Genomic DNA, 27,974 nt, shown 5'->3' with positions numbered 1-27,974 from the left:
CAAAAAAACATGTATATTTCCCAGCGTCAAAACAAGCTGCGTATTACATTGATTTAACATTAAAATCACACGCGCCAAACGATTTGGATGTGAATGGAAATGATTGTCATTACAGTTAATAATATATTTCAGAATGCACAGAAACAGTTTGGTATATAATTTGATTCTAAAATATTTAAGAGATACAGAGTTTATTAGAAGGATTTCAGTGTTTTTTTTTTCTTTTTCATTTTATTAGTTTATTTGTCAGGGACAATGCAGCGCACATTATTACATAGCTACATACATACTCGTAATAGACAAAGCCATAACAAAAATGTGTAAATGTGTTGCATAAAAGGTTTCTAGCCAGTAGGCTAATTTGCGACTTTTTTGCAATTTTATTTTATTTATTTATTTATTTATTTATTTATTCCTTCTTTTATCGAGGCTTCACACTCCCTTCCAGTAGGTGGCGGAAATGCACCTTAAACTGGTTTACCAACCGCCATAAAGAAGAAGAAGTGGAGGAAGAAGAAGAAGAAGCAGAAGAGTAAAAGCAGACATTCTCTGGTAATAGCAAAGATATTAGAATAACACAGTCATTTTTGTAATGGAATGGTTTGCTCAACATGAACACAGCTGGTCATCGATGAGTTTTTGGAAAATGCCTGTCATTCAATGAAAAGCAAGTGTTTACTAGTTTAAATAAGAGTAACATCTAGATCTGTCTGTCAGTCAGCCACTAAATAAGAAGGTAACTTACTGTGGTGGCACTATGAAACAATTATGGTATCGAATGTTAAATTATAGGAAACCAATGTACGTCAATGTAGTCCTTTTTCGAATTAATTATTTTTCTAGCAATATCATAAACATGCATTTGACATCTAAAGTTAAACGATTTAAACAATGTGTATAAGCTGTTTGTCTGTAATTATTGATAAACTTGGGAACCCTAACTTTACTAAGTTAATGATAACCGTTTTGTTTGTTTGATCATTTTTTTCTCAATCAGGCTGTTTAGTTCTCTCTCTGCCATGCTTTAAAAGGGTCCAATTCCAAATGACGTTACTTTTTGGGTGTCCCATCTTATATCTCACTTCTCTCTCGCTCAGTGATGGAGATTCCAGAAGGTTTTAACCAGCTTGACCTGCTGGAGTCTCATGGCCACATGATTCCAGTGGGGACAAAGAGCGGCTGGGAGGACGAGGAGGAAGGAGATGATGATGAGGATGAAACCTGCCACACAGAGGAATGGTATCAGCAACAGGAGCTTAAATTGCAAGACACTCCAACTGAACTGATATTATGGGCTGCTGAGAAGAATAGAGTAAGTGATCTTTATCTCGAGCAGTGGTTTTCAAACCTGAATCTCTTATTTAAAGGGATCATGAAATTGAGAATCAATCAGAGATCATATGGAGAATCAGAAATCGGGAGAATTGTGATGTCACTTCACATCCGTGCTGCATACGGGTGTAGTCGCTTAAGTTCAGAATGAAAGTTGGAAAAAAGGTTTAATTATAGTGTGCTTGTACAAACAGGGAATTTACCTTGGTTTTGAATCTTGCAGTGCACACATATAAATACAACAAGAAGACACAATCAATTTTAAGAATAAAACAAAGTATAAAGACACAGATAGGTTTAGGCAGAAAAAAAACATTTACAGTTTTGTAAATAATATGAATTTACATAGATATTGCACTAACCCTTCAAAGTCTAAGGGGTTTTAAGTTCACCTGGCACGATGTATGGTTTCTGGAATGGTCAATTTTCATAGCAGAGTAAATAGAGACATATTTCTGGATTCTGTAAATTCTCAGATACAATGTGGATGCGTTGACAATACACTTTTTGAGACAATTATATGTGTTATAATGTGATATGTGATCACCAAGAAATACAAAAACTGAATTTTTTTATTATTATTTTATAAAAATACGAAACATAAAGAAAGGATTTCACAACAAATATTTATTCCTCAAAGGCTTTAGAACACCTGCAAAAACAATTGGGTGAAAAAGTATAAAGAAACAAAACAAATATTTACATTTCTGTGACTGCAGTCACAATACTTTTTTGTGAAAAACACGGAAATAAGAATATAAAGGGAACCAAATGTTTTAATTAAAATGGAATATTCTCTATAGTCTCAATTTACAAAATATCCAAAAACCACCCCTAGATGGCACTGTGCAATGCATTTGAAAGACTTGAAATATTGATGTTTCAATATTTGATGTTTGATTGTAAAAAATGTTTTTTTTTTCTCTTCCAATAGTATCTTACTGCTGGGAGCTTTAGAACTCCCATGTACAAAATCAATCCAATGAATTTGAACATCTCTGCAGGGTTGATGGTGGTCCACTTGTACCTTTTCCCAGTAGCAATGTTTCTCTCTGCCAGCTTGTTTGCTTTGGCACACAATGTCCTGATTGAATCAGCTCTAAAAAAGTGTTTGAAAAGGCCAAGGGGGCTTTGCTCTGTGGAGGTGTCCAATTGCACTCCAGGTTCCAGTCGGGGCAAAACCTGTGTGGAATGGGGGCCACATCAGGATCATTTTTGGTCTTCCATCCTTGTTCCAGCTGGTCTGGTGGTGCTGGACACCTGACAGGTGAAAGTGACTGCCTCCTTCCCCTTCCCCTATTATGCGACCTCAAGGCAGGGCTCGCAGATGTACTCGGCTGCTCTGCGGTTTCCTGATTTAGACTAAAACACAGATTTTGTCATTAGTTTACTGTAGATTCCCACATATCAAAAGCTGTACAGCCTTTCTAATAATGAAATAAAGATTAGCTATTCATCATCATGTGTGCATATTTTACGTTCAAGTCATAGGACTTCTAACTGCAAAATTATTACTGGAGCCTTTATCATAGTAACATTATAAATGCACAGAGTAAATACAATGTCTAAAAAAACCCTCCCATACAGACAAATAGTACAGGCCTTAGATAAGGCTTACTGCGCCATTATTCCTGAAAAACTACAATAACATTTTCCTAAAAAACATTACAATAAAATAGACAAGCAAAGTAAACGAAATAGCTTATGAAGATGGATTACATGCGGCCAAAACGCGCACATTGTTTGATTGCGCACATAGCATGGCGCTCATTGTTTGATTGTTTGATAATAGCTCCGTTATGTATAGATTCCGTCCAATATTTGATAACTCTTCCTCCTGAATTTAGTAATTTATGCACATTCCTCACATTCTTTCAACTAAAATTCAAAATAATTTCTTGCCTAATTCAGCTCAAAATATCTTACATTGTCTTTGTCGACCTCTTGTGGGAAAAAAATAATATAGCATGCTATTTCATGACTATCCACTAGATGACCTTATAGCACTATTTATAGCACTATATTAGTGGTTCTCAACCTTCTCCTGCAGGGACATGTTTTTGTTTTAACCCTGAAATGGCACACCTGGGGCTTGAACTATGATGGTTGTTGAACAAACTCAGGGTTGCAGGATTAGTTTCGAGTTGATGAAACCAAACCAATCCAATCAGGCTTTGTTGGTACCATGATGCTGATCATCAACTTTCTCTGTCAACTCAGGCTTTGATCCTGAGTTTAAGAAATTAGCTGTGACATCAGTAGCAAACAGCCAATCATATGCTGAGAAAGAGTGAAACTCATTCAAAACTCATTGAAAGTAATTTCTCGCGAGAGAAGTAGCGCAATTCACTTATTAAATAAAAGTATTAAAATATGAAGATTTTAAACAAATTTACACAGCAAGAAGAAAATAGCTGTTTGTGAAAGAGGACAACTGAAAGAAAGTCTCGCTACTGTAAATCAGTGCAAGTAAAAGTTGTGAAGTTAGTTTATACAGTTGATAAAGTTATAGAGAGAATTGAACAAAGGGATACTCCACTTTTTTTGGAAATACGCTCATTTTACAACTCCCCCAGAGTTAAACTGTTGAGTTTTACCTTTTTTGAATCCATTCAGCCGATCTCCGGTTCTGGCGGCACCACTTTTAGCATAGCTTAGCATACATCACTGAAGTGCACAAGACCAGTAGCATTTCTCTCAAAAAAATTACCAATGTGTTTTGATATTTTTCCTATTTAAAACTTGACTCTTCTATAGTTACATTGTGCACTTAGACAGACGGAAAATGTAAAGTTGCGATGTTCTAGGCTGATATGACTGGGAACTATACTCTCATTCCTGCGTAATAATCAAGACACTTTACTGCCGTACCATGAGTGCAGCAGGCGCGATGACTACACAAACTTAGTCCCGGTCACGTTAGAAGGCGGTTACTATTTTCAGGCGCTGCGTCATAACATTACGCATGCTGCACTCATGGTACCAGGCACCCTGTAATGTTTGTAGACAGGAAACCTGTGTATATGAACAGTTTCTCTTCAGTATGCATTCAGATACACATGTAGGCATTATTAAAAAAAAAATTGGCATAGGTTTAGCATTTTTAGTTAGAATTTTTAGCATTTTGGGGTGTACTAAAGCGTTCCTCGGATTCCATTCACTCTTATTGGGGTCCATTTGACCTTTGAGGGAAGGATTTGTTACTTTTTTTTTTTACTACCACTCCTCAAATCCATATATTTTTGTGTGTTCGTGGTTGAAGTGTGATAAGTCATGGGGTCTTGGACCTCTCAGATAAACACTATTTATTTTTTCCAAAAAATATTGGGGTCAAAATGACCCGAGGGAAGGATTATGGTTTAAAGGGGGGGGGGGGGGGGGGGTTACTGCTTTTTTTTCTTTGAATGATTTTGTTTATGGGGTGCAATATAACATGTATTCGTGGTTTTTCTTTTTTTAAAAGTCTTATTTTTCATAAACTTCACCTTTATTGTAAGCCGCACTCTCCTCTGTCCTCGAATGTCTGGTTGAGTTCCTGAGTCTATGAAACCACTTCCTCAGAAACAAGCAGTGGGTTTAGATTGGTTAGTTTGGGCCAGTGTGTGGTGATTGGCTAAACTGTTGCTCACATTGTCCGGAAGGATAATGCCCATTACCTTTACGGGCGAAACGTGCCTGCGCTCCGGTCCATTCATGTCGATACTACGGTGTCAGTTTGAGGCAGAATCAGACCGAGAAAGCCGCGATGAAGAGAGTCCAGCAGAACCTCACCTCACACGGCTCTCACTAAACGTTTCTGAATGATAATTTGCTACATTTTTTTAACTTTATACACGTTTGTTTAACATAATAGCATCTGACTGGCAACAATTGTAACTGACTGGCTAATAATGTTATACTCAAACAGCGTTGGCAAGTTTACGTTCTTGATCAAATCGAAAATAACGTCATAAAGCATATATACATGAAAAATACGTTTAAAACATTAGTACTTATACAAAATTCAGGTCCATAATATTTGTACGCGTTTGTCGTAGACACAAAATAGCATAACTAGTAGCCTAGTGGCTATAAAGCCAGCACTGGCATTTGAAAAAAAAATAAAACACAAGGCTACGTCTGAAATTATACATGCAAATACATTTAAAATGATTAAGTCTTAGCCTACTTACAGGTTGTGGCCCAACAACTGCTGCCTCTGGTTTTAAAGTTGGAACTATTCATGTTTTAGTAACAGTTTCTTGTTGAATTCGGCATTGAATTCGTGGAGATTCTGAAAGCTGTCTCTCATAAAATGTGCAGCACAGAGAGCTAAATTGCGATCGTCATTTTCAGGAACATAATCAAACATAAATTGTATCCATTGTTGACAAAGTACAGCGTCTGTGGGAAGCTCGAACACAGACAACCTGACAGCTGCGTGAACACAACACACTCGACGAGCAGCAGAAATATGATCATGCCCTTTTTTGTATTTTCCGGAGGGAGAGGTTGGTGTAAATGTGTGGGTTAGTGACGTCTAAAACCCAGCTGTAGTCCCAATCGAGTCGTTTTTGTAGGCAATATACTGTACTTCCTGATTTTTAAAAGACGATATCTCTGCTTACACTGAACTTTCAGCGCTGCAACTTTGCAGATACTGTTCATGCACCAACAGCAACATTACACACTATTTAAAATGAAAAAAGTAAAATCTCAATCAACCCCCCATCCCCCCCCCCCTTTAATACAGCCAGTTGTCCGTACTGACATCAGGGGCCCATTTCTTTTTCCCATTAGATTAACTGTGTTGTGTGTTATGTAAACTTTATCATGTAAATGAAATTTCAAAATCCTCTCTATAATTAACGAATTACAAATAACTCAATATTGCACAGGGACTGAGCTCTGATTCTAGCAAGCTTTTCGCGCTTTTTCAAAATTATCAGGAGAATGGTGCATCTTTAAAAAGAAGAGAATATTCAGAAGGTATGCTGTTTCTTTGATTAGTGTTTAAGGACATTCCCCTGACACATTAGAAATAATATACTCAGGGCTTGACAAAAACTTTTTTGCTCACCAGTCAGTGTGGCTAGTGGTGGCCTTATGCATTTTCACTGGCCACAATTTTGACATCGATACTATTGGAAAAACTGCCATACAGATATTTTTAATATTATCTCATAATTTGGCAGCAAGTATATTAGGCTGCTGTCACTTTAAGCACGGACACATTATACTGTTCTATACAGTCAAACCAAAAATTATTCAGACACCAGACCTGTCCTTCTCAAAAAAATAGCATATTGTGATAAAGTTCATTATTTTACACAATGTAATGATAAAAAATAAACTTTCATATATTTTAGATTCAGTGCACACCAACTGAAATATTTCAGGTCTTTTATTGTTTTAATACTGATGATTTTGGCAAACAGCTCATGAAAACCCAAAGTTCCTGTCTCAAAAAATTAGCATATCATGAAAAGGTTCTCTAAACAAGCTATTAACCTAATCATCTGAATCAACTAATAAACTCTAAACACCTGCAAAAAATTCCTGAGGCTTTTAAAAACTCCCAACCTGTTTCATTACTCAAAACCGCAATCATGTGTAAGACTGCCGACCAGAAGGCCATCATTGACACCCTCAAGCAAGAGGGTAAGACACAGAAAGAAATTTTTGAACAAATAGGCTGTTCCCAGAGTGCTGTATCAAGGCACCTCAGTGGGAAGTGTGTGGGAAGGAAAAAGTGTGTCAAAAAACGCTGCACAACGAGAAGAGGTGACCAGACCCTGAGGAAGATTGTGGAGAAGGACCGATTCCAGACCTTGGGGGACCTGCGGAAGCAGTGGAATGAGTCTGGAGTAGAAACATCCAGAGCCACTGTGCACAGGCGTGTACAGGAAATGGGCTACAGGTGCCGCATTCCCCAGGTCAAGACACTTTTGAACCAGAAACAGCGGCAGAAGCACCTGACCTGGGCTACAGAGAAGCAGGACTGGACTGTTGCTTAGTGGTTGCATGTCATTCGGAAATCAAGGTGCCAGAGTCAGGAGGAAGACTGGGGAGAAGGAAATGCCAAAATGCCTGAAGTCCAGTGTCAAGTACCCACAGTCAGTGATGGTCTGGGGTGCTGGTGTTGGTCCACTGTGTTTTATCAAGGGCAGGGTCAATGCAGCTAGCTATCAGGAGATTTTGGAGCACTTCATGCTTCCATCTGCTGAAAAGCTTTATGGAAATGAAGATTTCATTTTTCAGCACGACCTGGCACCTGCTCACAGTGCCAAAATCACTGGTAAATGGTTTACTGACCATGGTATTACTGTGCTCAATTGGCCTGCCAACTCTCCTGACCTGAACCCCATAGAGGGATCCATAGGGATACCCATAGGGATATTGTGAAGAGAAAGTTGAGAGACGCAAGACCCAACACTCTGGATGAGCTTAAGGCCGCTATCGAAGCATCCTGGGCCTCCATAACACCTCAGCAGTGCCACAGGCTGATTGCCTCCATACCACGCCGCATTGAAGCAGTCATTTCTGCAAAACGATTCCCGACCAAGTATTGAGTGCATAACTGAACACAATTATTTGAAGGTTGACCTTTTTTTTGTATTAAAAACATGTATTTTATTGGTGGGATAAAATATGCTAATTTTTTGAGACAAGAATTTTGGGTTTTCATGAGCTGTATGCCAAAATCATCAGTATTAAAACTATAAAAGACCTGAAATATTTCAGTTGGTGTGCAATGAATCTAAAATATATTAAAGTTTAATTTTTATCATTACATTATGTAAAATAATGAACTTTATCACAATATGCTAATTTTTTGAGAAGGACCTGTATAATTTTTGTTATTTTTTTACCAGTGGGTGCAGGACACTATAAGTTAATTTATGTAAGAGAGTATAGCAATTAGCAAATTTAGGTAAACTGTGTGAGATATATTATACCCAAAAATTCATACAGTGACTACCAGTAAAATTGATAAAAAAATTGGGACCAAAAAGTATTCAGACACTTTGTGTTTTTCTTTAATTGCTAGTGCAACCTTTTTACACACAGACTGAACAAAATTAAACTGAAGAAAATGGGATTGGTTGCACCAAATTGGTATTATCTAATTGTCCAATAATTATTATCAAAACCAGATTCAATAACTGTGTGCTGCACTTTGGTTATGAGCACAAAATCTGCTGGAATGAGTAAAATGATGCTCAATATTGCAATCCCATCCCAAAATGTAAGCCCTGTAACACCAACAATATTAATTTGGAGCAAGTTAAATGAGTGAGTGAGGAGAGGCGGGTTTGTGTGTCACTTGCTGTCAGAGAGATGAGAGAGAACGCACAGCTAATATCCTGCTGAAGATTCAATAATTTCAGTATCAAAAAATCTATATTTTTGACAACACTGCATTGCACTTATTTCTGAAGCCTTTTTAAAAGACTACAATTGAAAAATGTATATTATATAAAATTCAACCCGCCAAAGTGGGAGTGACTGCGTTACACGCCACTGCTGAAATACACATGCGTTTGGCGAGTGGTCAAGCCCTGAATAGAAATAGTACTCAACTTTATGTCAGCTAAACATTCATTCTGTGTTCCCATAAATGACCCTGTGCCGCGAATGTGAATGAACTGAAAATGTAAAACTTATAACTATAAAGGCCTCTAATGTTGTGTTTTGCCAAAGAACTAAAATCGAAACTGTGATATGGCTTTGTGCCTTAAATAAATCACGGTTATCTGCTGTTTTATAAAGTTTTGGCAGTCTGTTTATGCTGCATTTAAAAGAGAATTGCACACTTTGCTCACACGATCAGCTGGTGATCTGGTGTTAGTTTTCTCTAAATTAAAAACTAAAGGGTTTATCTCTTGCAAGTGAAGAAATTAGGACAAAAGTATTGGAGTAAAATATATTCATGAAATATTATTTTATTTTTTTACAGTGCATTTGTTTTAAAATATGGATATTACTGTCATTGGAATAATTATATAAATCATTATTATATTATTGTAATAATTGTTTGGCATCCTAAAACACCAGTGTCAATGTAGATATGACAACTAAAAGATGTTTGAGCCCTCTTAATGTCCAGGTACAAGCCAACATTTTCAGACCCTCCTACTGGGACAAATGTCTACCCAATATAGCATTACAAAATCCTTTTGTTTTGCATGCAGGGATTGTGTGTCTTTTGTCTGTGTCTGTATGTGCAAGTGAGAAAGGATGTCTTGTGCGCAGTCTTACATACTACAATGATACAAATGATTCAATGAATAATGCCTACAGTATATATTTTTCTACTCTTTAATCCAATATATAAAAATGTTTAAAGGGTTAGTTCACCCAAAAATGAAAATTAAGTCATTAATTACTCACCCCCATGCTGTACCAACCCCGTAAGACCTTTTTTTCTACTTCGGAACACAAATGAAGATATTTTTGATTAAATTTGAGAGCTGTATAACTACCACATTGGCTCCTAAGGGACTGCCTCTTGACGGCCCAGAAAGTCAATGAAGAAAATGTTTAAATATCCCAAGTGACTACCGTGGCTCAACTATATGTTTATCAAGCGACGCGAATACTTTTTGTGCGAAAAAACAAACAAAAATAACGAGTTTATTCGACTATTTCTTTTCTTCCTTGTAGGCCAGAAACGAGATTTCCTTAGATTTCCACGACGCATGCGCGAGAATTGCTATCTGCTTACACTACTTCAGATCGCAATTCTCGCGCATGCGTCGTGGAAATCTAAGGAAATCTCGTTTCTGGCCTACAAGGAAGAAAAGAAATAGTCGAATAAACTCGTTATTTTTGTTTGTTTTTTCGCACAAAAAGTATTCGCGTCGCTTGATAAACATATAGTTGAGCCACGGTAGTCACTTGGGATATTTAAACATTTTCTTCATTGACTTTCTGGGCCGTCAAGAGGCAGTCCCTTAGGCAGCCAATGTGGTAGTTATACAGCTCTCAAATTTAATCAAAAATATCTTCATTTGTGTTCCGAAGACGAACGAAGGTCTTACGGGGTTGGTACAGCATGGGGGTGAGTAATTAATGACTTAATTTTCATTTTTGGGTGAACTAACCCTTTAAGGTACAGGAGTAAAATGAAAATGTATTACAGAAATGATTAGATATGTTTAACATGCATTTTTCAAGCAAAAACTGTAGCAAAATGATCTACATTTTTCATGATTAATTGCATTTATATTCAGTTAAGACACTTACGTTTACAGTGATTGTCGCAAAATTCTATGTGGAATGGGCTTTATGCCCAGCTGCACTACTTCCTGAACTTCAGCCAGCTCCTTGTTTCCTGTCTGCCATTATTGGCCAAATTGATTAATCCAGGAGTGCCTGATCTCAGTAGTCATGGCAACAATAATCAGACACACCTGAATTAATCAATTTGGCCAATAATGGCAGACAGGAAACAAGGAGCTGGCTGAAGTTCAGGAAGTAGTGCAGCTGTGCATAAAGCCCATTAAAAATGCAATCCGCCCTGTCAATCAATGCATCAAGTCAGGGTCAGGCACAGTCGTCTTCATTAAAAGTTATGACGCTAAATGATATTCCCAGTGATGATGCTGCTCTCTTTGCAGTCTTTGATCTTGAAATTGTCTGATGAATGAAAAAAAAAATTAAGCTCATATCTTGCTTTCTTTGAAGTTAAATTTGCATATAGCGTGGGAATTGAAGATTAGATTTAAATTAGTTTTGCTTGGACACAGTTATGTTGTACAGTGTTAAAGGGTTAGTTCACCCAAAAATGAAAATGAAGTCATTAATTACTCACCCCCATGCTGTTCCAACCCCGTAAGACCTTCGTTCATCTTCGGAACACAAATAAAGATATTTTTGATTGAATCTGAGAGCTGGATCACTCTTCCATTGGCTTCCTAAGGGACTGGCTCTTGACGGCCCATAAAGTCATTAAAGAAAATGTTTAAATGTTCCATGTGCCTACAGCGGCTCAATTATAAGTTTATCAAGCGACGAGACTACTTTTTGTGCGAATAAAAACATAAATTACGACTTTATTCGACTATTCCATTACTTCCTTATTGGCGCATGCGCAAAAACTGAGACGAGGACGTTCTCATTCATCTACTTCTTGTTACCGGCTGCTCACCGCTTAGGAGTTTTACCGCCCCCTACCGTATAAGATGATAATAAGGCACACTGTCGTTTTTTGAGAAGATTAAAGGCTTTTAAGTGCACCTTGTAGTGCGGAAAATACGCTAATTGAAAAGCGTATGTACAGCGCGCATCTTCCTCTGCTTGTAAACAGAAAGTTTTGCACTTCCAGCTATATCAGCACATCATCTTATACGGTAGGGGGCGGTAAAACTCCTAAGCGGTGAGCAGCCGGTAACAAGTCGAAGGAGATCGTCCTCGTCTCAGTTCTCGCGCATGCGCCAATAAGGAAGTAATGGAATAGTCAAATAAAGCCGTTATTTATTGTTTTTTTCGCACAAAAAGTAGTCTCGTCGCTTGATAAACTTATAATTGAGCCGCTGTAGGCACATGGAACATTTAAACATTTTCTTTAATGACTTTATGGGCCGTCAAGAGCCAGTCCCTTAGGAAGCCAATGGAAGAGTGATACAGCTCTCAGATTCAATCAAAAATATCTTTATTTGTGTTCCGAAGATGAACGAAGGTCTTACGGGGTTGGAACAGCATGGGGGTGAGTAATTAATGACTTAATTTTCATTTTTGGGTGAACTAACCCTTTAATAACGGATGGTCACATAATTTACAATGCATGAATGGCCAAGTGTACATAGGCCCATTGAAACATTTTGTTCTTCTAAAGTCTAATTTAAAGCTGAAAAAATGGCATTTAGGAATGAAATTTTGTTCTGTAAAAGAAGTCACAGACAACTTTGCAACAGGTAGTATTTTATTTACGTTCATTTCTGTTGTATCCGCAAACCTTTACTATTGTACAACTCATTAAAAATTGCATACATGTTTGTTGTATACGTGTTGTATACAACATGTATACAACATGTAAAATTGTATATATGTGTGTACATGTTGTTCACGTGATCCAAGTTGACGGTTGTGTTTGCTCCAATTGTAGAGTGGCAGAGGTCGGTATCCCCTTATAGGTTCTCTCCATTGCATTCACAGCACAAAAATCCTTTTTCTCGATTGCTTAAACACTTTTCTTGAAATTATGACTTTTCTCATAACTCTAAACACAAATCCCCAAACTTCCTATTTTCAGGTCAAGATTAAGCTCTCCACTCAAAATCATTCAATCTTCAACGATTTTTTTTCTCAAAAACACACGCACACACTAAAACATAGTGTTAAACACTAGTGAGATCAATTCAAAACACTGTTACAAAAACCTCCTTTTGGATGTCAGGAATTATTGTTCAATGTCTATTACAGTACATAAATAGATAGAGGGGGTGTAAATGCAGTGAAATTCAACAATAAGCTTTAAGAAAAGTTTATTTTTATTACACTACTGTAAAGAGATCTTGAAGTAGATGAAAAGCATTCGAAAATAAAAGTTGAAATACCAAAGAACTAAACATGAACTTGCAATTGCAATACCATACAGAATACTGTCAACAACAGTACAAAAGGTGTTAAAAGCACATATACTTGTTTATGTAATAATATAAAAAAAAATTATTTTAATGTAAACTTAATTAAATATGATTGTATTGGTTGCCTGAAAACTGGTCTATAATACAAAGAGCTTTACCATTCAGCATTCACCTCAAGAGCAGTTGCTCGTTGACAGATGAAATGAAGTATTGATGCATTTTGCTTTCTTTCTTTCGCAGTTAGCAACTGTAGAACGTCTCCTGACATTGGACCCAACACTCGCTAATTGTCATGACAGTGATGGTTACACCCCTCTACATCGTGCTGCCTATAGTGGCCATGAGTCCGTGGTCTGTGCTCTTTTGAGTGCTGGAGCGAATCTTCATGCGAGAACGGCTGATGACTGGATGCCAATACACAGTGCCTGTCGCTGGGGTCACGCCGCTGTAGCTTCTTGTCTTTTGCAATGGGGGGCAGAGGTCAATGCCATGACAAGGGGCCGACTCACACCACTACAACTGGCGGCGGGAAATGCTGCTGCTGGAAAGACGATTGAGCTATTGCTTTCACAACGCACCCTACAAGCAGGACTGAAAAACAGTGCCGGAGAGACTGCGTATGACATCGCACATCGCACAAGTGAACATCACAGACTGTTTGAGATGGTAGAGCCCTGTAATAACATATACTGACACATGTGCACTACATATATTGACAGACATGTGCGCAAGTGTTTCATTTCTGATATAAATATGTGTCGTATGACTTGTTAGTGTTGCTATTAGGACTGTAAAATGATTAATTGCGATTAATCGCATCCAAAATAAAAGTTTGTGTTTACATAATATATGTGGGTGGACAGTGTACAATTATTTTATATATATAAATACACACATGCTTGTATATATTTAGGAAATATTTTCATGTATATACTGTATATAGATTTATATATCATTTTATTATATATAAATATTATTTTCTTAAATATACATGCATGTGTGTATGTGTGTGTATGTATGTATATATATATATATACATACAAAATAACTATACACAGTGCACCCACATATATTATGTAAACACAAACTTTTATTTTGGATGCGATTAATCGTGATTAATCGTTTGACAGCCCTAGTTGCTATGTAATAATTTTCTATGGAAAATAGTTGTTTGACATTTAATCAGACAATCATGCATCAGCATGCAGGTAATAAGATGTTCACAACAGTGTAATTATAATCATTAAACGTTTTAAACCAAGTCAACCAAACATTGTACACAACAGTTATCTCTCGACTACTGTCTTCAAAATGCTTTCAATGCATATCATTTTCTAATTTAAAACATTTCTTGTATATGTGGATGTACTGCATGTAATTTCAGCACTGTAATTAGTCACCATTTTAATTACTTTTACCATTCATGTTGCTATGATAATGAAAGTACAAATATTCTGTGTAGTCTTTTACTTTTACAACTGAGAAAGTGAAGTGTGTGTTTGCCTTTAAGGTGTGTGAGATCCTGAGTCCTGTTACAGTTTACCTATATTTTTCTCTCTTATCCACAAATTCAGTGGCACTATAAAAAATGACAATTAAACAGTATACAGTTGTTGTTTTAATACAGTGCCCAACTTAAATACTATTAGAAGCACAAGTTGACCGTAATGTTTTACAACGATAAATGCAAACCTACAAAACATAAGAATACACACAAGAATAAATGCATTAAAATATACAAAAATAGGTGGATAGTCACAGCTATGCATTAATATATACATATATTTTTACTTCCTATGGTGAAGAGAGATGTTGAAGTAGGTGGATTTATTTTGCTTTCAAGCTAAACTCGTGGCTCCATGGATGTAGACAAAGACCCCTTTGAGATGTCACCCGATTTTGACCCCGCTGCCACGTCGAGCACCTGTAATCTAACAGTAAAGACTAAATCAGAATAAAGTACACACACACTCAGTCTCAATAAGGACGTTGCAAACTAACAGCGCTTTCAGCTTCATAACGAGCTTTCCTGGATCCATACACTACAAGAAAAACAATTCAACATTCAGAGCAAAACCAGATGAACAAGTTGGACTGACAGAAGAACGCATTTTACCTCTGATGTTCATGAGTCAATTGTGCAGAACGGATGAAGGACAATAGTGTCACTTTTAGGACATATGTAGCCTACTATGGACACCCACTCCAGACGGGGACAGACGACGAATCATTCAGATATACGTACAAAGGTGAGCAGTGCGTACCGACAGAAACAATGTCGCGTTGTGTTTATAGCTCCGAGGTCATACTGGTGGGTTTTCGTTCTGGCTGTGTGGTATGCGATAGGATTTTTCGTTTTAAGTCTAACGTATTTCCACCTTTCGCGGTTAGACGCATTCACGCACGGTGAGTTGCGAGCCGAGAAATCCAATGTGACGCTCCTGATCTGGTGGAGGCCCTTCGGTAACCGGGATCCCCTGCCCGACTGTGCTGAGATTTATGGTATCCAGGATTGTACCCTAACCACGAATAGAAGCGCGTACACCCGCGCTGATGCCGTTATTATACACCACCGCGAACTGATGCGCAAATGGAGCCTCCCCAGCGCTCCGCGGCCGCCGTGCCAGAAGTGGATCTGGATGAACTTTGAATCTCCGAGTCACTCCGGCTCTTTGATTGGTCTAGATGGGGTGTTTAACCTTACCATGTCATACCGTCGAGGCTCGGACGTGTTTCTGCCGTATGGTTACCTGCAGCCCCGGAGGGGAGAAAGAGAGACTCCGCAGGTGAGTGCGCGGCACAGGCGTGGAATCGTCGCGTGGATAGTTAGCAACTGGAATGAGCAACACGAAAGGGTGCGATTTTATCGGAATCTCCGGCGATATGTACGTGTGGATGTTTTTGGACGTGATGCGCGTGATTTGATATCTGATAGCGTAGTGCGCACCGTATCCCGGTATAAATTCTACCTGGCATTCGAGAACTCTTTGCACACAGATTACATCACGGAGAAACTGTGGAGAAACGCTCTCTTATCAGGGGCAGTGCCAGTGGTTTTGGGACCGCCACGGGAGAATTATGAACTTTTTCTTCCCGCTGATGCCTTCATACACGTTCAAGATTTCAGTGGCCCGCGGGCTCTTGCCGCGTACCTGAAACACCTGGACCGAAACCCCTCCCTCTATCTGCGTTACCTGAACTGGACGCGTCACTACAGAGTGCATGTGACGTCATTCTGGGCGGAGCATTACTGTATGGCCTGTAGAGCTGTCCAAGCCAGCAGGCGCCAGTACAAATCAGTGTCTGATATTGCCCTTTGGTTCGAGTCTTGATGTTCCCTGTGTGTGTGTGTGTGTGTCAGTATAATTTGACACCTACTCTTTCACTTTTACCTAACAATGTCTTACATATGTTGCAGGTTTGGGAATTGGGATTTTTCTGTTATTATGGATATGTTTGTTCATTTAACAATCTTGAATACAATCTCATAATTAATCTTGTGCACTCACCCTTTTTTCTCTGGTCTGAAGGATTACAAATTTAATTATATGTTTAAAGGGATACTCCACTTTTTTTTGGAAATAGACTAATTTTACTACTCCCTGGGTTCAACAGCTGGGTTTTACTGTTTTTTTTTTTATAGTATTTTATAGTATATATTTTATAGTATATGGTAGTCAATGAGACCAGAAACTGTCTGGTTACTGATGTTCTTCTAAATATCGGAAAATCGGCTGAATGGATTCGAAAACGGTAAAACTCAACTGTTTAACTCTGGGGGAGTTGTAAAATGAGCCTATTTCCAAAAAAAGTGGAGTATCCCTTTAAGATCTGCTGATCCTACATCCGTAAATATCAATTGGAAATCTAAGGTGAAATAGGCCTATTTCATTTTTGAGAGGGGGCCCACATCCAATTTGAGAGGGGGTTTTGTCAGTCTTTGATGTTCCTACACTGTAGAATTCGGACTATGTCAAAATCAAGTGAAAATCGCTCTTGCTCAACACTTTGTATAAGCATGTATTTTCACAATCGCAGAAACAGCAGATGAGCCCAGACTCATATAGTTATACAGGATCAGCGATTTTGACTTGATTTTAATTAAGCAATTATGGGTTTCCTTTTCCCTCATTTTTTAGTCATTAAATTACTCTGATTTAATTGCATTAAATACTGTATATAACAATTCCATATAGACACAATAATGAATTTAACATCAAAATTTGCATGATATGGACTATGTTTTAATGTAAACTTCTGCTTTAAAAAAAATTGGTCAGTTCAAGAATGAATAATGTATGCGCTCCACTTATATGTTGCATACTGTCTTTCAAGTGCTTTTGTTTACTGTAATTTCAGTAAACTCTGTAAGGTCAGAGGAAGTTTGTGAACAAAATTTTTATGGATAGAGTATTGAAATTTGTCAGCTTTAAAGTTAATGGATTGAATGGGCAGATTAAAAGAAAAAGGGTTTGACATATCTTAAAAAGTTACAATCTTGTATAGCTTTCCTATACTCACCTCACTATGCAGGAACATGGGGCAGGTATTCGTCAAAGGCCAGAGTGACCATTTTGATAAATAAAAACACACCTCGGGAAATACTTGATATTATCAGTTATCCATCAGGAAATTATGTCTTTATTAATTGTGGAATATTCTCGGAAAAATGGTCACTGCTAAATTTATATGCACCTAATTATGATGATGAATTGTTAATGCAAGATATATTTCTAAAAGTTGCAGTGGGGCAGCGAAATATACTTATAGGAGGGGATTTTGGAGGCAGATGCACCCTCAGACTCGGGATTATTTATTTTACTCATGCATGCCCTCATAAATCCCAATTGATTTGTTCTTATTGTCCACCCAGCTATTTCATAGAGTATGAATATTTATCTAGAACTCTATCTGATCACTCACCATTGACCTTGTCCATTTTGTTCCCAGATTTCTGCACATTCATAAGGGACCAGATTAAAGGAGTAGTTCACTTTTTAAAAAAACTTTTGCTGGTAATTTACTCACCCCCATGTCATCCAAGATGTCCATGTCATTCTTTCTTCAGTCGAAAAGAAATTAAGGTTTTTGATGAAAACATATTCCAGGTTTTTCTCCATATAATGGACTTCAATGGGAACCAAACGGTTCAAGGTCCAAATGAGAGTTTCATTGCAGCTTCAAAGGGCTCTAAACGACACCAGACGATGAATAAGGGACCCTTATCTAGGACCCTTCGAGTCATGACTCTGAAAAAAGATTTGTTCATTTTGATGAACAAGTTCGAACAGGAGAGTCATGAACGCTCATCACAGAACAGAGCAAGGCGAGCATTTGTGCTTATAAAACTTAAACCTTTTTTATTTATTTTTTAAATGACCGATCGTTTCACTAGATAAGACCCTTATTCATCGTCTGGAATCGTTTAAAGCCCTTTGAACAGTTTGCAGTTTGCACTGAAACTGTCTTCTGGACCGAGAACCATTTGGTTACTAGTAAAGTCCATAATATGGAGAAAAATCCTGCATGTTTTCATCAAAAACCTTAATTTCTTTTCGACTGAAGTTGTTTTAGTGCCTCCTCTCCCAACAGTTTCATTTTATGGGATACGTTAAAGGCGTATCTGAGGGGACAGATAATATCCTATATACAAAAGGTCTGAAAAAGCAACACACAATATATTGATAAGTTGGAAAAGGAAATGTTACTGTTGGAAAAAGCTTATCCTCATATATAACCCTACATATAACCCATAAAACCCTATTTAAGGTATTAACTAAATTTGGTTTGGACAACTATGTATTAACTGGGTGAGAACCCTATATTATAAACCCAAAGCAAGGATTACTACGATGGGCACCGGTTTCCCTAAATAGATCCAGTAGACAGTGATATCCACTGTCCCCAAGTCTGTCTGCCTTAGCCATTGAGAAATTGCCACTGAAACTGAAACTGAAACTGAGCCTTTGGCAGAGGTAATCAGAAGGGACCCTAATATAAAAGGAATCTGAAATAAATTATAATTCAAAGATGAACGATAGTCTATCATTTAAAAAAATTGAGGAAGATCTACACAGATGGATTAGGCTCCCCATCACTTTGATTGAGAGGATTATTTGCATTAAAATTAACATTTTGCCAAGGTTGCGGATCTTTCATTCACTGACAAAAAATGGGATAATAAAAAGACAATTCATTTGGACTAACAAGGTACCAAGAATATCCTTGGAGAAATTGACGTGGGACTAAGTCAGGGGGACTTCAACTACCCAATTTTAAAAAAATATAACTTTGCAGCCCAAAATGACAAAACTGTTTTGTCTCTGTTTGAAAATGCCACTTCAATAGAAACTCCTACGTAAGACATTTTTTTAGTGAGTTTGTTTACAATTACCTGTTGACACAGAATTGTGCTTGCTGGGGAACTTCATGAAAATTGATAAACCACTTAACATATTTCAAATAAAAAATTTGGAATTAGCCCTGGCAGTGGCCAGAAAGTGTATTGCTGTCACATGTTTGTGTTTGTTCTTGTTCTTGTAAAACGAAAATATTCACACACAAAAAAAAAAATAAAAAAAAAAATGAATTTTATTCTTGTAAAACGAAAATAAAGTTTTCACACAAAAAAAATTATGCAATTTTATATTATTTATGTAAATGAATTAAAAGTTCAGATTGCTGCCTATCCTTGTATCTTCAGGTTTGTTTGGGATTTAGAAAGAAATTAGAGAGTAAGTACTTTATAGAGAGTAATTAGTACAGTAATCTGTACAAGTACCTGGCAACAGAAAATGTTTAGCTGAAAACCAAAAACTATAATTCAACATGTTTCACACACATATTGCATCTCTGCCCAATTTGCTTATTTTATTTGTTCTTTTCAAAATGTAGATGAACTGAGTGTCAGATGATTGTTTTGCAACATGTAAACATGCTGTTTTATTTGTGTTATTAATAAAATAACTGACCCTTTGTGATCAATTTCTCACTAAATATGTTGGTTTTAAAAGCTCTGTGTAAAGGTTGGAGTTTTTCCTTAGAGAATGTAGAATTTGATAATGAGGTGTGTGTATGTACTGTGATTTTGTAAAATATATAATTAAGACAAATCTGTAATACAGAACACTGTGATTTTATTGTATTGCTTTGATTACCAGAGCTATTAAAAGAATAAAATGATAAAGGATTTGGAGAATGAAAACCACAACAAATTATTAAATTAGAAATTGGTAAGACAGTGGTAAAACTAAGGTAGATGACTTCTAGAGAAAACAGTTAATCAATCATGCAATTGTCTTTGGACGCAAAACATACAGTAGTTATTGACCCTTGACAACTTCACCATTTAGCATTGTAGCAGTGCAAGTTAGCAGTCTAAAATATTCCCAGCCAAAGAACAGTTTTACACAATTAAATAAAGTTTTTTTTTTCAGGCAATTAAAACACACATGAATCATGATGCAAAACAGCAGTTATTGCTGTAAAAGGAATAACAAGCTTATTTTCTGCAAATCTGCCACAAAACAAAAAAAAGATCAACAGCATTCAATCATTTAGATGTACACATAACAATTCCATACAAAAAAAATAAAAAATCACACAAAATATTTCTCTGAATTATATAGCTCTGTGGAACTTATGCAGCAGCTGATAAACTAAGACAGACGAGAACTTAAGACATTGAGTATGCAAGTAAACAGGCCGGGGCAAATGCCTTTCTCCTCAATAAATGGACATAAAATAGAATTCAGTTTCTAAGTGTTTTGGAGGCACAATATTGAATTCCAGCTTTTACTTTGTGCTTCCTTTGACAGGAAATATCTAATTTCTGTCTGTCTGTTTGTGTTCTATTACATCATCTCTTTATTTATGTTGTCACCCTTCCTTTTTCTGTCTCCCTCACTCCCTCTTGCCTCTCTCAGAAGTGCTGTCCTGTCTGTAGGAATGATATTTACAGGGTTGTTGTTTCATATAAGGATCTCCAGCGGATCTTGGTCAGGCAGGGGCATCTTCTGTCCTCTCCTCAGCGCTGCTCGACCTTCTAGGCCTTTAGCCTGTCTGGGTGGACATTCTGCACATAAAGGGTTCAAATTACTTTTTTGTCAAACCTTTTTCAGTGATACCATTCTTCTAGCATTATTTCATTAGATACTAGCATTATTACTACTATTCGATTATAGCGTATTTTGTCTAAAGAATCATTTAGTCATTGTTTTTCAGTATTTTTATGGGAAAAGGTGCAGGTCACTGTGTCACTCACAGCATCAAGATATCCATTTTATTAACCCAACTGGCCCTCATTAAGACCTGCTACTTTTGTATGACTTATTGATCTCATTTGAGCTTCATTTTAAAATTGCCATGAAAAATGGAAAATGCAACGACTTTTCTTTTCTATTACAAATTAAATGGATAATTGATTCATGTGAGTGACAGGTTTCTGGGAAGGAGAGAGTAAAACTCATCTGGCCATTGAACAACCTTGCCCTCGCTTTGTCGGTACACACATCACCACATATGAGATGTAGAAGCAATGACTCTTCCAGTTCACATTACAGTTTTATATAATCGCTAGGACACATTTCTCAATGATTTGGTCATTATATCAAAAACTCTTCTTTACACAATTTTCCTAACCAACTTTCATCTTGGCACAGCAGTTAATTTCACATTCAAAATGCATTAAAACTCTCAAAACACTTCATAAAAGTTATTTACAAAACAAGAATGATACTCTACTGCTTATAATTCAATGCAGTATATGTTACAAAGCCCATGTATACATTACAGTACAAAATTATTCCTCTGTTTTCCTCCTTTGAATGGATGGGAATGAATAGACACTTGTGTAGATATTCCGTTACATCTAGTTGTTTTGATAATATAAATTTTTTTAAACCCAGAGTATATTTCAATATGATTTTACTGTAGAAATGTTGCAAGTTTTTGTCTTGTTCATTTTTGTATTTTGTTAGTTTATGAAGTTATACAGTTACTGTTAAAAGTTTTGAAAAGAGAATGTAAATGTGCAAATTGGCCTGCTTAGTACAAAAAACTATGATAAATGACCTTCAGTTTAGCTCTCATAGACTGCTGTTGTGATCACTGTGTGAAGAGTGTAGAAAGAGTGACAAGTATTGTGAAATGTGTCCAAGCGATTGTAAAAAAAACTGTAATTTTTTGATTAAAGATTACAAGGGCATGTCTTTTTTAAATTATAATGTGCACGGATAACTAATATATTTAAAATAAACACAGGATGATTCAATAAAAAAATAACTATAGTCAATTTTGATTTCATTGTCAAGGAACACTCTACTCTCACATTTACACTCACAGTTCACTTTAATAGGTACACCTTGCTAGTTCAGGATTGGAGCCCATTTTGCCTTCAGAACTGCCTCAATTCTTCATGGAAGAGATTCAATAAGGTGCTGGAAATATTCCTCTGAGATTTTGGTCCATATTGACATGATATCATCATCAGCTGCTGCAGATTTGTCATCTCCATATCCTTGATGTGAATCTCCTGTTCCTCCTCATCCCAAAGCTGCTCTATTGGTGACTGGAGTCAGTTTCAGTACAGAGCATGTTCAAGAAACCAGTTTGAGATGATTGATCTTTGTGACATGGCCTGTTATCCTGCTGGTAGAGCCCATCAGAAGATGATACACTGATCATAAAGTGATGGACATGGGCAGCAACAAGACTCAGGAAGACTGTGGTGTTTAAATTATGCTCAGTTGGTACTAAGGGATCCAAAGTGTGCCAATAAAATATCTTCCACACACCATTCCACCATTAGCAGCCTGAACCGCTGAGACTGTTACCCCTTTTCCACCAAAAAAAGAACTGGCTCGGAACTGGTGCTGGTTCAAAGTTGGTTCGGAGTTGGTTCAACTGCGAACCGCTTCAGAACCTATTTGTTTTTCCACTGACTAGAGCGCCCAGGGAACGACGTCGTTACGTCACTGTGTACATCGCCATACGTCTTAGAAACGCTAGAAACGCTTGCAAATTAAACATTACTTTCGGAATATCTCTAACTCGTGTACCAAGAAAGCTTTAAAAACAATTGAAATATGAAAAAAGTCTTTTAATCTTTTCGTTTGATATGTAATCTTTTCTGATAAGTTATGTACCCCTGTCTTGTGTCTTTTTTTCTTTCCATTTATCTGTTCTATATTGTGACTGTTTTCTTCTTTGCTTATAATGTAAGAAATGTAATGTAATAAATAATATAATATAATGTAATAAATTTTTTTTACAAAAATAGAAACGCTTGCGTTAACTTCAAGCATAACAGTTACAAAGGTGGACTCCATCGTGTTTCTGCAAATGTTTTTTTTTTTGCGATCCTTTATTATGGTCAGAAAAGATGTTTAGAACACATCTAAACCCGCCCCCAGCCCCCGATGTAAGCATGACGTGGTAAAAGAACGGTTCTAGTCCAGCAAAGAGTTGGTGCCACTTTGGAACCAGTTCTCCTGGCCGAGAACCGGTTCTTTGGCTGTCGAAACACAAAGAACTGGTTCGCGCGCAGGCACCGGCTCCGAACCGGCTCTCAAAATCCTTTGGTGAAAAAGGGGCTACTAAGGCAAGACTTCTCCATGCTTTCATGTTGTTTACTATTTTTCTATTACAGTAATCTTCTATTGTCCAGTTTTGGTGAACTGTAGTCTCAGTTTGTTGTTTTTATCTGACAGGAGATATAAGACAGATGTTTTAGAGATGAGACATGTTTTGAGAAGAGCATCTTCAGTGTCACTGGTGTGTCTTCTGCTGCTGAAGCTCTTCTGCTTCAAGGTTTGATGTGTTGAGTCGAGTGTTCAGAGATGCTCTTCTGCTTTAAGGTTTGATGTGTTGAGTGTTCAGAGATGCTCTTCTGCTTTAAGGTTTGATGTGTTGAGTGTTCACAGATGCTCTTCTGCTTCATGATTTGATGTGTTGTGTGTTCAGACATGCTCTTCTGCTTCAAGGTTTGATGTGCTGTGTGTTCAGAGATGCTCTTCTGCTTCAAGGTTTGATGTGTTGAGTGTTCAGAGATGCTCTTCTGCTTCAAGATTTGATGTGTTTGTGTTATCAGAGATGCTCTTCTGCTTCAAGGTTTGATGTGTTGAGTGGTCAGAGATGCTCTTCTGCAGATGGGTGTAACTAGTATGTATTTGAGTTACTCATGTCTTTCTATCAGCTGAACCAGTCTGATCATTATCCTCTGACCTCTGGAATCTACAAGGCATTTTCTCCCACAGAACTGACAGTCACTGGATTTCTCTTTTTTGGATCATTATCTGGAAACCCTAGAGATGGTTGTGCGTGAAAATCCCAGCAGTTCAGCAGTTACTGAAATAATCAGACCAACAACCAGGCCACGTTCAAAGTCACTTAAAGGGGTCATGAACTGGCTTTTCAAATTTTATTATATTGTTTTCTGAGGTCAACTTATGACGTTCGCTTGGTTTTTACATTCAAAAACGTCAAAATTAATAAGTAATAGGCTATATTCTACCCTAGTTTTGAGCCTAGCTCAAAAACGCTCTGTTTTTATGGGTGTCTCACATTGAAGACTTGGAAGTAAACATCCACTGCTGTGAGTGGATAGCAGTTTTGCATATTATAAGGAGTTTCAACTCACTCGTCAGTGCACGTAGGAAAAATTGTTTTGAAAACTGGCAACCGGAATGATTTGCCCCTAAATGTTCAACCCAGTAGGCGTTGATCTTCTTCTGCATGGTGGTGTTTTATCCTCTTTGTCGTCATTTCCCACTTTAAAAAACAAGTTGTTTGCTGAGCCTGCTGTCAACATGGACGTTATCAGTTCTGAAACTTACAGGATATTCTTATAATATGATGACCTCTTAGATGTCAAAAGCTCAAGGAAACTTTGATTTCTCAGTTCATTAACCCTTTAAATTAACTTTCTTTCCCACTTTGACGCTCAGTTCGAACTTTAGCAGATCATTTTGAACATGCAATGCAAGTTGCTGCTAATAATTGGCTGATTATATTTTTGCGTTAAAGTGCAGTTGAACAGGTATACCTAGTAAAGTGGCCAAAGCTACATTGTCACTTTCTGGCTGTCTCACCTCTCTTCTCTTGCCTTGTGGAGGTTCCGCCGCTAAAGGTCTTTGGACTCGGTCCTGTTTGACAGCTGCTGTCTCTGCTGACTGATTTAGAATGAGGGGACATGAGAGGAGTGGTGGGGAGAGATAATGATAAAGGAGGCAGAAGAGAGACAGATGAGGACAAGGGTAACGTGGAAGAGGAAGAGGGAGGGAGAGAGGAGCGGGGAACACTGGAGGATGAGGTTATTAATGATGTGTTTGAACTTGCAGAGGCCAAGAAGGGAAGAAAAGAGGAAGGCAGAGAGGAGAATGATGGAGGAAGAGATGAAAGAGAGGAGTCAGGCAGAGATGAAGAGACTGAAAGAGATGGCAGAGGGGGAAGGATGTGCTCTACTTGGTCCTTGCCTCGGAATACATCTGCAAACAAGAACACAAACCATTTAGTGAAACGTCTAGCAACACAGGTCACATAGTAGTGATGAGTGCTATAGTCACATTTATTTATATAGCACTTTTTACAATACAGATTGTTTCAAAGCAGCTTTACAGAGATAACAGAATAATGCAAACAACAAAATAATGCAAACAACTTTGTTTCTAGAAGAAAATAGCATCACAGTCCAGCTTAAGTAAGTTAAGTGGTGTTTCATCAGACTTTGAAATAGTATTTTATTTAGACACACTAACATCACTAATCAGCCTGTAAATCTCAACAATGGTGAAAATAATAAAGCATGTTGCAGTGCATTCTGGGTGCCACCAATCAAAACTTATTCATGGGTCCCATCATGCATTTATTTAACTATAGTGTGGTCTCCCCAGTGGACCAGCACGATAACCATCTGTATTGAGCCGAGTAGGGGACATCTTCAAGGGGTACCTTCAGTCCTCAGTGTTTCGTCGACTTGCCCACAACACCTCAAGAGGGCTCGACAGTGACTCTGGCATCCCAGAGTCACCCTCCTTCATCCCCCACCCAACACAGCCCAGCTTACTGACCTCTACATCCCTCCTGCTGCTCCTTCACGTGACCTAACCACAATTTCACAATCTCTCCGCAACCCAACCACACGCACCAACCCGTTTGACTAAGGCTGTCTCAACTACAGCCAGTTACTGCTCCTTTCTGCTGCTTCAGATAAGTTCTTTACTGTGCGACGCAACTCTTGGCCACTGAATCCGACGTCTCTTAGGAACCGGGCTGTAGAGTGTGCCACAAATCCTCGACAACCCACTTCCACTGGATAAACCTGAACTCTCTATCCTCACTGTTCTGCTTTAGTGGCCAGATGAGCACACCGCAGTTTCTTCCTCTCATATGCCTCATCTACAGCATCCTCCCATGGCACTGTTAACTCTATCAGTTGAACAATGCGTGCTGATCCAGACCACAAACAATATCTGGTCGGAGGTTAGTGGTGGAAAAATAAGCCGTTGACCAAGATCAGCCAGCATTTTCCAGTCCCTAGCAGCTTCCAGTTGTCCTGGGTGAGAATTGGTTAACACCTTTTCTTGGTAATATAGTCTTCTGTGTGTAATGTTTTGCTAGAACAGGCCAAACATCGCAGTACTTGCTCCTGGCGCCAAGTAAACCGACCTTGGCTAAGAGACACCTTACATCCAGTCAGAATGTGCCTTAATGTAGCAGGTGATAAACACAAAGGACAAGAGGGATCCTCTCCCACCCAGAGGTTTAGGTTCTGCGGTGATCATATGTTGACCTGATAAGGAAACTGATCCTACTCTCGTCCATTGACCAAAGGTCTTGCCAGCCCATCTTACGTTGTTCCACACTCTCCCATCTCATCCACCCTCCCTGCTTGGCCTGGGATATGGCCTTTATACACCTCATCCTCTCCTCCTGCTTTTGTACCTCATTGACTACCAGCTTCCTCCTTTGAGCTGGGCCTGCCTTGTGCCATTTAGAAGGAGCTAAATTGAGCCCAAAACTTCCATGCTGTACCTGTCCCACGATATCCCCAATTTAATGGGCTCTTCAAGACTCTTCCCAAGACTCTTCACTGGCTCCTCAGAAACTGTTGGTATTGCCTCACCATTAATGAAGAATGTTTTGTCTACTACTTTTCCTTTAACTATCGAGATGCTCCTTGATTTAGAGGGCTTAAATTGCATTCGTGCCCATTTAGTATGATCGGTTATCTTCCCCAATAACCGATTAGTGCAGGCTACTGTTGTAGTCATGGTTGTCATGTCATCCATGTATGCTCTGATTGGTGGTAGTCGCATCCCAGAAGCCAAGCGCTCTCCTCCTACTACCCATCTTGGTGCCCTAATGATTTATTCCATTGCCATGGTAAAAGCCAGTGGAGAAATGGTGCATCCTCCCATTATTCCAACCTCTAAGCATTGCCTTGTAGTGCTGAATTCTGGAGTTGAGAAACTAAATTGCAAATCTCCAAAATAGGCTTTTACTAAATTTGTTATTAACATTGGTACTCTGAAAAAATAAAATGCTGCCCAAAGAAGCTCATGTGGCACTGAACCATATGCATTAGACAAATCTAGGAATGTCACATGGAGATCCTTCCTCTCCTTTTTAGCTGATTGAATTCATTGCCAGATAACATTGATGTGTTCTAAGCATCCTGAGAACCCTGGAATGCCCGCTTTTTGAACTGAAGTGTCAATGAAGCCATTCTTTAATAAGTAGGTGGACAATTTTAAGAAAATTTAACCTTCAATAATAGTGAAATAGGACAAACTGATTGATGCTTGAAACATCTTTTGCTGCAACAAGGTAGACATAACTCTCTAAGTGAGATTTGTGATTCAGATCAAATTATGATTATGTCAAAACATAACCACCACCATCTTGATCAACTTTTATCTTTGTTCATCTGGCAGTTATAATTCTGATACAACAGCTAAACAAAATCTAATGTTAACAGAGTCAAAAGCCCAACTAAGGCAAACACTGATCACCATAATGGTGTCTTAAAAAATTAGATTTTCTCCTTCAGTGATTCTGCTTGTTAACGTCAGA

General features: G+C 37.9%; 3 protein-coding genes across 4 annotated transcripts in view; 2 read left to right on the top strand and 1 right to left on the bottom strand.

Moving 5' to 3' along the window:
* Window positions 1-447: 447 nt before the first annotated feature.
* Window positions 448-14,357, top strand: ankrd49 (ankyrin repeat domain 49). The gene is made up of 3 exons (XM_039654168.2): window positions 448-552; window positions 1,098-1,312; window positions 13,143-14,357. The coding sequence occupies exons 2-3, from the start codon at window positions 1,100-1,102 to the stop codon at window positions 13,593-13,595; spliced, it is 666 nt and encodes a 221-aa protein (XP_039510102.1). The 5' UTR covers window positions 448-552; window positions 1,098-1,099; the 3' UTR covers window positions 13,596-14,357.
* Window positions 14,358-14,496: 139 nt separating this feature from the next.
* LOC120464690 (alpha-(1,3)-fucosyltransferase 4-like) lies at window positions 14,497-16,248 on the top strand. The gene has a single exon (XM_039654178.2). The coding sequence runs from the start codon at window positions 15,095-15,097 to the stop codon at window positions 16,232-16,234; it is 1,140 nt and encodes a 379-aa protein (XP_039510112.2). The 5' UTR covers window positions 14,497-15,094; the 3' UTR covers window positions 16,235-16,248.
* A 3,768-nt stretch (window positions 16,249-20,016) lies between these two features.
* The window catches only part of amotl1 (angiomotin like 1), a 39,540-nt gene continuing 31,582 nt past the window's right edge, over window positions 20,017-27,974 (bottom strand). For both annotated transcript variants that reach the window (XM_039654262.2, XM_039654264.2), the window contains exons 11-12: window positions 24,992-25,387; window positions 20,017-20,976 (exon numbers count right to left, since the gene is read on the bottom strand). In XM_039654262.2, the coding sequence (XP_039510196.2) occupies window positions 20,873-20,976; window positions 24,992-25,387 (500 nt within the window). In that variant the 3' untranslated portion in view covers window positions 20,017-20,872. The remainder of the gene's footprint in view (window positions 20,977-24,991; window positions 25,388-27,974) is intronic.

This window comes from Pimephales promelas, chromosome 16 (genome assembly GCF_988280905.1).
Source record: "Pimephales promelas chromosome 16, fPimPro1.hap1.1, whole genome shotgun sequence".
Taxonomy (NCBI): domain Eukaryota; kingdom Metazoa; phylum Chordata; class Actinopteri; order Cypriniformes; family Leuciscidae; genus Pimephales; species Pimephales promelas.
The sequence above is the reverse complement of the archived record's forward strand: the minus strand, read 5'-3'. Positions and strand labels throughout refer to the sequence as shown.

Coding starts and splice junctions, on each gene's coding strand:
- ankrd49 (XM_039654168.2), top strand. CDS start 1,100: ATGGAGATTCCAGAAGGTTTTAACCAGCTTGACCTGCTGGAGTCTCAT. Junction 1,313..13,142: donor GGGCTGCTGAGAAGAATAGA/GTAAGTGATCTT, acceptor TTTCTTTCGCAG/TTAGCAACTGTAGAACGTCT.
- LOC120464690 (XM_039654178.2), top strand. CDS start 15,095: ATGGACACCCACTCCAGACGGGGACAGACGACGAATCATTCAGATATA.